At 42.2% G+C, this 11,423-nt stretch overlaps 1 protein-coding gene across 2 annotated transcripts in view; it reads right to left on the minus strand.

Moving 5' to 3' along the window:
* prrg3 (proline rich and Gla domain 3) overlaps window positions 1-10,539 on the minus strand; it is a 31,274-nt gene extending 20,735 nt beyond the window's left edge. Inside the window, exons 1-3 of one of the 2 annotated variants that reach the window (XM_084074703.1) lie at window positions 10,468-10,539; window positions 6,522-6,563; window positions 5,670-5,830 (exon numbers count right to left, since the gene is read on the minus strand). In XM_084074703.1, the coding sequence (XP_083930829.1) occupies window positions 5,670-5,830; window positions 6,522-6,531 (171 nt within the window). In that variant the 5' untranslated portion in view covers window positions 6,532-6,563; window positions 10,468-10,539. Of the gene's footprint in view, window positions 1-5,669; window positions 5,831-6,521; window positions 6,564-7,348; window positions 7,414-10,467 lie in introns of those variants that run through there. The other variant, XM_084074704.1, reaches the window with a different exon arrangement.
* Window positions 10,540-11,423: the final 884 nt, after the last annotated feature.

Raw genomic sequence — 11,423 nt, forward strand, 5'->3', positions numbered from 1 at the left:
TTTTCTTCCAGGCTGCATGTCTAGCAACACCCAAAGAGACTGCTACAGTGCAACCAAACAATAGTGCAACTGTAATGCAACTATGCAAGTGCAAACTGTATTTCATACTTTCTTTGAACCTTTTTTGGAAACAAACTACTTGTCCTGAACACTGGCACTGTTCTGTAAAAAATAAAAAGGCTGCATATAGTCAGGGGTGCACATAACTTTTTAGGTCTGGTACGCAGAAGAGCACCTGGACATGTGACTTGGTGCGCATGGCGCCCGTCCCGTTTTGTCAACGGGGGGGGGGGGGGTCAGCCCGTCCCGTTTTGTCAACGGGGGGGGGGGGGGGGGGGGGGGTCAGCCCGGACAGTTTTGTCAACGGGGGGGGGGGGGGGCGTTCAGCACGGTGCCCACCGGACAGTTTTGTCAACGGGGGGGGGGGGGGGGGGGGGGCGAGAAAAAAAAGGACGATCTGCTTCTAAACTCCGCCGATTTTCGCCGTTTTTTTTCTCACGCTGTTAGATAAAGCCCACAAGGTTGGTGCCCTGTGCTGCTGCGCTGATTTTATCCGCCAGATTGGGACGTTCACGGCATATTTTGCACCATTACGGTGCGTTCATCATCGGTGACGAGTGCCTCTAACAGCCGCTGCTGGCTGCGTGCACGCAGCGAGCCAGGCAATGCGAGGCGAGGCGAGGCGACGCGAGTCATATCTCTACCCCTCCGCCTAATGGCTGTACATGGGGCCGACGGGTGCTTTAGAGTGATTGTGTGAGTGTGGCTTCAGGAAGTAAATTCCTAGCCTCGATCTCCAGGCTTTTATTTTTTAGTTTTGCTAAAAAATAAAAGCTTGTAAATTCCTGTCCCAGCTGTTGGTGCGCAAAAGCGCCTCGCGTTGCCTGATGTGGTGCGCATTTTTTATTTTGGGTGCGCATGCGCACCTGCGCACCAGTTATGTGCACCCCTGCATATAGTAATCATTGCTATAGAGTGTTTGTTCAGTAACAGGAGTCTCCTTGTCTCTCCAGCTCTTTAATAAACAGAAAATACATTTTTCGGTAGGTGTCAAAATCTCAGCCAATCAGAATTAAGTACCCATTTTTAAGCTTAATTTGTAGTGTTCCAGTTCCAATTTTGTCTGCTCATTTCTTAGTGTCATCACTTCCAATGTCACTTGTTTAATCTGTATCCTGATTGAGTTCTCTGTCCTGGTTGGATAAAATTGGAAATGAAACTGAAACTGAAACGAAAATGCATTTTCTGTTTAATAAATAGGTGGAGAGACAAGGAGACTCCTAATACTGAACAAACACTCTATAGCAATGAGTACTATCAGAATATAGAGCTATTTAACACTTATTTTAACCAAAGCAAATCACTTACCCTACCTTTAAGGATGATTTAATTTTAATATAGTACAAGAATAATGTAACTATCTGTAAAATATAACCCCCCATTTATTTAATAAAATTATGTATTGGGTTATAGCCTATTTGTCTCAATATTTGTCACATTCAGGCTCAGCCCTGGACTTCACTGACTGCAGGGGTCACATTAAAATCACATATTAGAGATTTTATGTATTTTCCCCTATTTTCTGTATTTTTCACCATTTAAATTATAGTATTTCTTAATTTTTAATAATTATAGCTTGTAGATTTTTTTTCACCATTTGAAATTGTTTTAAAATAAAATGAACAGTTTTCCCAACCGACAGAGAGTCAGAGACAATATTTAGCCTATATATGGTTCTGTATTAGTGTATGAGTCAGTTTTAGCAGCTTTAATTCTAATTGGCTACTGTAGACTGCCTATCAATTTCATGAGCCTGGGTAGGGCCACCTGGCCTGGCGGAGATCTGCCCTGTTGCGCAGAAGCACAGCAAGTGAAGGCAATTACCTTAAACAGGAGCTGCGCTGCGGAGCCCTGCTTCTAAAATTTCGCAGTTTTGCGTGCTTCAGCACCTCAAGCCCGTTGGATAAGCCACCACTGAGTGAACGTTACATGAGCATAGCGTTTACCGAGGGTAAAGTGTTGAATATTTAACCAGCTGGGTTTAACGAGACAGCGGCGCAAAATGAAAATCCGATGTTTCCCAAACGTGCTGTCACAGATGATCCAACCATCTTATAACAAATGTAAGCATATGCCAAGATAACCGAGTTTATATAGCTGATTCTGAGCTAAACATATTTATTTAATTTCGAAGTTTTTATATTTAAACTTTATGATGAAAGGCCGCGGCGGCCACACACATAGCAGCTGTTGTTAATGAGCAGCACGAAGCAGCTTGACTGAAGCCGGTTGAGAGCCAGCTCCGTGCAGCGCGCACTGGAGCGGAGGTTTCTTTGCGGGAGGGGACAGGGGAGTGGAAGTTTTTTAGGCATTTCATTCATTTATTTGTCCAAAAAAAAAAAACATAAAATAAAGATTGTCCACGAGTCTTTCTCAGCTACGGACACGGACACCTTCGTACTAGTAGCCTACAAGGACAGCGAGGCGAGTGCAGTCAGTGCACTGACTTGCTGCGACGCTGATATTACACTCGCTGCGACGCTGGCTTTTACACCCGCCTTCTTTGGAACTGTATCCTGTGCAGTCCACACACACATATATATGCATGCTCACAGCTGTTTCCGTTTCCTTTGATTCTCGCTAGGCCGGATATGAAACCTGGCAAAGCAAATGGACACCAATCGTTTTTGGTCGAACTTTTTTTTTTTTTTTTTTCGCGATAATTACAGACCCCGCGATAAAGTTATCGTGGATTTTTTTTTATCGCGATATACGATAATATCGTATATCGTCCCACCCCTAAGTGGTTGTCTCATTTTCAAGGACCCCCATAACCCTGAGAGTGTACAAATGGAACCAAATGGACCCGTAATAAGGGGCCATTTGGGAACCAAAATGGAGTGTTTCTAGTGAGCCAACATGCACAATATGAGCACCCTGACCAGAATGGAACAGAGCCTTCATTAGTATCATTGGTAGCACCTGTGAAGGAAGTAAGAAGAGGCCCAATTTCTTTCCAATATGGCTGCTGTGCATAGAGCCTATTATTTGAGATAATCACAATAATCTTTTGCATAATCGCCATAATTGTTTCCACGTCACTCGTTCATCCCCTGGGTTACGGAGGTAATTTCTCTATGGAGAATAACATTGGGTCATTTTGAATCGTCTCATATAAGAATTGTGGTCTAAAAGACGGCGATATTGTCAGGGATGGGTCTCTGTATCGTTTATGATAGACAGTCACTCATATTTGAGTCTGACGAAAATTGTATTAATTCGGCGGCGGTAACATTAGCATTTTCTCATCGTCAGTTGATGCTTTATATCCATATGAGTCAAAACGCCCGGCTCATTTGTTTATTTTTGGAACACAGTTCTTATATGAAGAGATATTAAACACGTCTATGGGAAAACATTACAAATGTATTATTTTATACTAGAGTCTCGGGGGGCTACGCCCCCCTCGACCCCAGCCGCGCACGGGGCTATAGGGCTGTGAGGGCGCGCTTATTTTGGGGTACCAAAATGGTGGGATAGAACTGTCCAAAAGTAAAAAATAAAAAATTGGAAAAAAATGTTTATATTTCTTTTTTACGTGGTGGTCCGCGGACCCCCTGGTGGTCCGCGGACCCCCTGTGAGTGTTGGGACCCCCGGGGACCCCCCTGGAACATGGCGGACCCCTTCCTTCGGCTGTTTTTTTTTTTTCATGAACGTCCTTGCTTGTTTCTGTCGCTTGTTTTTGAAAACCTGGCATCCCGACTGACATCACTGACGTATCCTTGGTATTTGTACTTCCGGGTTGCATAATTATGACATCACTGTCGAATCCTTTGGTGTCATGAACCTACGCTGGTTTGTTTACCAGATGTAGCAGGACAACGTGCTGTGGTGTGCCCGTCGCCGTTTATTTTTACCAGCTTGCAAAGCTGGTCTAAGAAGAGACAGACCTACTTTCAACACATTACAGATTTGCATTCGACAGATTTGCGACAGATTTGCGTCATTGGCTGTCCTTTAAGCCAATGATGGGGATACTTTCCCCTTTCCCATGGCCTGGGTGGAACAGCGAAGGACCTGCTTGTGTGTTGCTGTGGAGATGCGCAGAGTTCAATGGCGGCCGCTCGTGTTGTTTCGGCTAAAGCCGTCGCCGTTCGGTGTCGGTGGTGCGCACGGTAAACGGTACGAAACTGTTTCACCTTCCGTTTTGTCCGTAATGTGGTGAGTGGAATAAATTATGTTGCAACGTGGAAACTGTGAAGTGAGCAATGATAGATGCCCTACGCCACCCGTAAATTCTGCGCGTCCGCCGTGGCTACTGTGTTGGCGAGATGTGGTGTGTCGGCGTTGTGTTTACTTGATTACAGAGCTGTGGCTATAGCGTCAGCGGCGCGCGGAAGTCACTCGCCGATTATATAAGTAGATATCAATGCATTGCTGTACTGACATTTTTACATCTTTCCTAAAAATCATTCAATGGATGCTGATAATCCCACATTAATTAATAAACATGAATGGATGCTGATAATCCCACATTAATGAATAAACATTGAATGGATGCTGATAATCCCACATTAATGAATAAACATGAATGGATGCTGATAATCCCACATTAATGAATAAACATTGAATGGATGCTGATAATCCCACATTAATTAATAAACATGAATGGATGCTGATAATCCCACATTAATGAATAAACATTGAATGGATGCTGATAACCCCACATTAATGAATAAACATTGAATGGATGGTGATAATTCCACAGCTTCTTTTGATCAGCAGCAGGTGAAACTCTCCTTAGTGATCTGTCACAATGGACCTAATATCTCCTTCCTTTCCTTTTTGTGTTCAACAAGTGACAGGACCAGCGTTAATCTTGTCGAGTAAAGCTATGACGAAAAATGTTCGTCCACTACCTTTTTTCACTGAAGAAAACTAAATAAAAACTAAATAAAAACTAAGCTATGATGACTAAAACTATGACTAAATATACTGACAATTTCATCAACAAATAAAAACTAGACAAAAATGTTAGGGAGGGACTAGTGGAGAAGAGATCCAATAGAACTAAGTCATTTAATGCTTGGTTATGTGCAGGCCGAAAATAGCCGATCTACAAGCTCAGAGCGTGTTGCAGGTGCGTTGCGAGCTTGTAAATTGGCTATTTTCGGCACAGAGCTAAGTATAAATCAGGCATTACGCCATTACGGCCTTCCAAAATATGTTTTTGTCAAAAACAACTGTAGATTTAGTTGACTAAAATCTTATGATATTTAGTTAAAGGTAGAGTAAGTGACATTGCTACAGAGTGTTATATAGTACATTTTCAGGTAGGTGACAAGTTAACATTTAAGCCAATCAGGAGAGAGCACTGAAAATGCATTTTCTGTTTAATAAAGAGCTGGAGAGACATGGGAAACTCCTTTTACTGAACAAACACTCTATAGCAATGAGTACTATCACAATATAGAGCTATTTAACACTTATTTAACCAAAGTAAACTAACTAAAACTAAAACATTTCAGGTGACTAAAATATGACTTCAAAGTAAATGGAATTGTATTCAAAAGACTATAACTAAAACTACAACAAAATTAGCTGTGAACATTAACACTGGAGAGGTCCACACAACTCCCCCTCACTGCTTGCACCTCCCAGTACTCACAGTTTTCTCCTTGTTCTCGAACACTTCGTTGGCCTCCTCGAAGCTGCAGCTCTCCTCGCCACACTCCCTCTCGATGTTCCCCTGCCGCAGCTCCTCCAGGAAGCCATTGGCTCGAGGGAAGCGCTTCAGGAGCGAGTGGGCCGCTCTGGAGCCCAGGAACGCTACCATAAACACAGTAGTAACCACATGCTTTTACTCTACTATTATAGTAACCAGCAGTGGTGGAAAAAGTACTCAAATATTTTACTTAAGTAAAAGTATCAGTACTGCAATGTAGAAATACTCTGTTACAAGTAAAAGTCCGGAATTCAAAATTTACTTGAGTTAGTAGTTGAGTTACAGTAGTATATGCCCATACCCTGTATATTGGCATGCCCATACAGTATATGGGCATATTGGTTGGATCAGTGGTTCTGGAATATAGCCAATCTGATCTGTGGCTCTGGACAACTGGATTTCCATATACAGTATGCCTATATATGGGCATATCTGGTTTGTTTATGGTTATGTCTGAGTCATAGTGACATGCCTACTGTATATATGGGCATATCGGGTTAGTTTATGGTTATGTCTGAGTCATAGTGACATGCGGCATGTGACTATGCCATAAACAAACCTGATATGCCCATATATAGGCATGTCACTATGCCTATATACGGGCATATCAGGTTTGTTTATGGTTATGTCTGTGTCACAGTGATATGCCTATATATGGGTGTATCGGGTTTGTTTATGGTTATGTCTGAATATATTTTCAGCGCCTACGTTATTTTGGCGCGAGTGCCGTGGTTTTGTGTTGTTGTGTGTTGTTATGTCTATTGTGTTGTGTTGTGTTGTTTTGTGTTGCTTTACCTCCAGCCATCTTCCTCTCGGTTCAACTCACACTGTGTAGAACTGAAAAATAATGATTCATAATTAATAATCATTTAGTATTATTACATTAAAATAATAATTAATCATCATTTAGTATTACTACATTATAACCATAATTCATAATATTTTAGTATTTGTACATTATAATAATAATTAATAATCAATTTAGCATTATTACATTATAATCAAAAGGAGCCAATTTGGTGCAGGTACTAAACAAACATTCCTCTTTTTTCAACCTTATCTTCATCTAACTGGTCCTCACTAATGCTCATTATAAGATGACACCATGTCTGTCTACTCACTCTGTGTCTCATTGGTGGACTGTGGACAGTTCATAAACCCTGCCTACCAGTGACATCATGGACAGGGATTCCAAGCTAATAGAAACTACAGCCTTTATCTTACTGGAAAGCATAATGAAATAAAATAAAAAGTAAAAAATAAAAATGTTTAAAATCTTCTTTGAACTGACCGATCCTGCCTACCGATGATGTCACTGGTAGGCAGGTTTCTGAACTGTCCACAGTCCACCAATGAGACACAGAGTGAGCAGACAGAAATGGTGTCATCTTATACTGCGCATTAGTGAGGACCAATTATATGAAGAGGAGGTTGAAAATGGGTGAAGTGCTCCTTTAACCACTTGAACCCCAGCATCCATATTCTGGTGGGGACATAAATGGTAAATGGTGCATTTATTAGCGCTTTTATCCAAAGCGCTTTACATAGATTGTGCATTACATTCACACATTCACACACACATTCATACACCGATGGCGGAGGAAACCATGCAAGGCACCAACCTGCTCATCGGGAGCAATTAGGGGTTCAGCGTCTCGCTCAAGGACACTTCGACACTAGTCTCGCGTAGCCAGACAACTATTCCACAATCTCCGAATGCTAAATAGAGTCTGGAACTACACCACCTGAAAGCCGAGAGAGGAAGCTGTCACTTCCGTTCACGAAAATATATTTAAAAATATTTTCCCATTTATATCTCTGCTGTCCGGCAGGAACCAGCTGACTCCAAAATGTTCATTTTTTAGGAAATAAAATAAAAGTGGAGTTAGGAGGTTTTGTTCATCATTGATAAGAACAGCTGAATGGACCTCCAAGCTCACAATGAGGTTGGAGGTCAAAAGGGGGTGGAGCCTGGACTCAGCAAAACCAGCTAACTCCGGTGGACTTTGCTGGTTTAGCAGAAAATGTGAGGATCCAATGGAGTTAGCTGGTTTTGTCAGAAGCACTTTTTAATGCTTTTCATTAGTTTATATTTTAATGATGATCAGAGCTTCCGAGTCCCAGACTGTATGACCGGAAACATTTGAAAATTGTGGGAGGCAACAGTCTGGCCACGCAAGGCCACGGGAGCCCGGGATCGAACTGCGAGCCTCTGCCAGCCACTCTACCCCTGAGCCACTGCCGCCATTAGACAATAATAAGCAGATTCACAAGCTCTGAGCTTGTAGATCTGCTATTTTTTCTGCAAAGAGATTTGGTTTGCTGAGTCTAGCTGAGGGTTTGAGTGGTTAATAAAATGTTTATATTTGTGACATACATTTCAGAGAGAGGTTGTGTATAAATAATGTAACAATACACTTACTGCACACACTCTGCTATAAATATACAGCTAGAGGGGTGTGCGTGTGTGTGTGTGTGGGGGGGGGGGGGTAAGGGGAGTGGGGGGTTCCCATAGCAACAGAAATGGAAAAGGGAGAGCAGCTTAGATGTGAATCTAAGCCCCCCCACACACACACACACACACACACACACACACACACACACACACACACACCTCAATATTTGCCTGGAAATATCAAGTATGTGTCGAGTGGGAAGTCTGATCCAGACAAATCCCTGTATCTATCCGTCTGTCTGTCTGTCTGTCTGTCTGTCTGTCTGTGATTGATTGAATACTTAATTAGTCAGAAATGTAAACAGCAAAGAGGGACAGTACAACATTTAGGCTAAAGGGGAAACGCAACAAAACGTCCTGGGGACTTGTTTCCATTGTGGTCCTATGTATTCAACTCATCAACAGACCATGGAATATTAACCACAGTGTGTTGGAATCAGGTGGGTCATGAGCTTTAGGCCGAGTAGTAGTCGTATCAGTTTAGTTTTTAGTGACACACTGAGGCAGTGGTGGAAAAAGTACTCACATGTTTTACTTAAGTAAAAGTAACTCTGAAAAGTCAAAGTCCGGAATTGAAAATGTACCTGAGTAAAAGTACAAAAGTATTGGATCAAAATGTACCAAAAGTAAAAGCTTGTTGTGCAGAATGCCCCATTTCACAAGTTCAAAATGTAGAAAAAATACGTTGAAAATAGCCGATCTACAAGCTCACAATGCGTCGCATCGTGACGCATTGTGAGCTTGTAGATTTGCTATTTTCAAATGGTCTAAATATATATAGGACTGAAGTGGTTAGTGTGTTTTGTAATAATAATCTAAATCTACAAAGTAACTAGTAACTAAAGTTTTCAAATAATTGTAGTGTAAAAGTACAATATTTGTCTCTGAGATGTAGTGGAGTAGAAGTAAAAGTACTGAAAATTGGAAATATTCCAGTAAAGTAAAAATACCTCAAAATTGTACTTGAGTACAGTACTTGAGTAAATGTACTTAGTTACTTTCCACCACTGATCTTTAGTGCACTCTTGTTGACAAAGGAACAAATCCTGCCTAAAAATCTTTGATTGACTTTCTTCACTTTTGATGCCTTTTTTTCACCTAAATAGGTAACCACTTCTTTGCTTGAAATTACTATATGGTCAACTCTGACCTTGAGGTAATTGTCATTACTCAGGTTATGTTTGGACCCAAAAAGAACCCAGGTGTAATGACAGACAGTTTGTTATCAGAGTCAGAGAGCCAAATACAGTGTCCCTTGTATGCCCATATATGGGGATCCCTGTTGTCCTCAATATGACCTCAAGGTACCTATGATAATGGTACTGTGTGTGGTTTTGGCAGACAGGCAGGCAGGCAGGCAGGCAGGCAGGCAGACATTAAGACCTGAGGCCGATTCTAAAAATGTCTTTTCAATCCTACCAGTTTTGTGAGAAACTTATGTTCCTATATCAGTGGTGCTCAAAACGTTTTTGTGTCAAGGACCCCCAAACTTATACGTATTTGAACACCGACCAGACAAACTGAGTTCCTTTTTCTATTCAAAATAAGGAGGTGGTGGCCCTCAGAGGCAAAAAAAACAAGGGGAAAAAATATTTTGTCCCCCTTTTTTTTCCACTGAATGGGTCCCAGATTGGGGGTTCAGTGACTTGCTCAAGGACACTTCGACACTAACACAGGGGGGAGATGGGGATTGAACCAGCAACCTTCCAGTTTCCCAAGCCACCACTGTATACCTCCTGAACTAAAGACTCCACCCCCTCCCCATAATGTGAATATAATAAATGCCATCTATTAATGGAGGCGAGGGTGTGTGTGTGTGTGTGTGTGTGTGTGTGTGTGTGTGATTTTACTCTTAAAATACCCACCCACCCACTCTCTCTAGTCACTCACTCTCTCTCTCTCACACTCTCTCTCTTACACACACACACACACACACACACACACACACACACACATATTCTGGACTCCAACTCAACAAACAAAACCAAACATAATTGACACCATAACGTCATCTAAGACAGCACAGGAGGGGGGAAAAACTAAATTCAGAAACTATGACGTCACGATGCTCGGCGGCTCCATAACGGGGCTAATTAAATATTAAATTATTCATGTTGAGTTTTAATTCAGGCATTTTGTGTGTGAAAAGACCCAAACTGAACCAATTCTCCTCAGTCAAACTAAGAGAAAAGCCACTCATAACACCCAGAGGAACAAGCTGCATGGCGGCGCGGTGAACATGAAGCTGTTGTTACAGTATAACATGATAAATGTTAATGTTTTTACCTTCATTTTATCTTCATTTCTTCACATTTTCATCCAGGCGCGTCTCTCTCTCACTGTCCGCTTCTCGCCGTAGGGCCCGCCCTCTGCCGTGACGTAGCTTCTCTCCACCAGCCAACGGGAGACGAGGATTCCCCGCCATCGACCAATGGAGGCGAGGAACCGGCCGCCCCGTGGGAGCAGAGGATGTTGGGACTTGTAGTTTCTTCTGTCTGTGTGTGTGTGTGTGGGGGGGGCAGCTTTCTCCACAGCTAGCCACACCTTACGGCAAAGAACTACACATCCCAGCGTTCCTTGCGGCAAATAACTAACTACACATCCCAGCGTTGAGCGTTCCTTGCGTCAAAGAACTACACATCTCAGCGTTCCTTACGGCAGAAATAAAACTACACATCCCAGCATTCATCACGGCTATAACGCTAACAGAGGGCGCTTTGCCAGGAACAGCGTTAGATAGAGATAGAGTTAGAAATAAGGGTTATTCCATATTCCATAGAGTTATAATATATCGGGTTATTGCCAGAGCCTTATATTTATTCCCATAGACTACTACTAACGCCAAACGTGCGATGTCTAAACTGTAGTGAAAATAAAGAAAACTATTTCACTACTCTCTCACTGAAACAGTTTTATGAGTGGAAAACGTCTCAGAACCAAACCGTTTGTGTAAAATATACTTTTTGGCCAGAAAATAAAATTATGTAGGAAAATCTTTGATTCACTCAAGTGCCCACCTAACCTACAGATTGGTGAGGCACTTGACTTGAGTAAATCGAAAATTGTATTTTCTGGCCCAAAAGTACTCAGCAAGGGAAATCAGTCGCCAAGAGCAAACATGTCTGTCTTGTAGAGCAGTGGTTCTCAACCTTTTTCTTGCCAAGGACCCCCAAATAGACACTTATTAGACCGCGGACCCCCATTTGAAAAGATAAGCCAGGGACCCCCATAATAGAAGATCT

The sequence above is a fragment of the Gymnoscopelus microlampas genome (genome assembly GCF_963454915.1).
Source record: "Gymnoscopelus microlampas genome assembly, chromosome: 12".
NCBI lineage: Eukaryota > Metazoa > Chordata > Actinopteri > Myctophiformes > Myctophidae > Gymnoscopelus > Gymnoscopelus microlampas.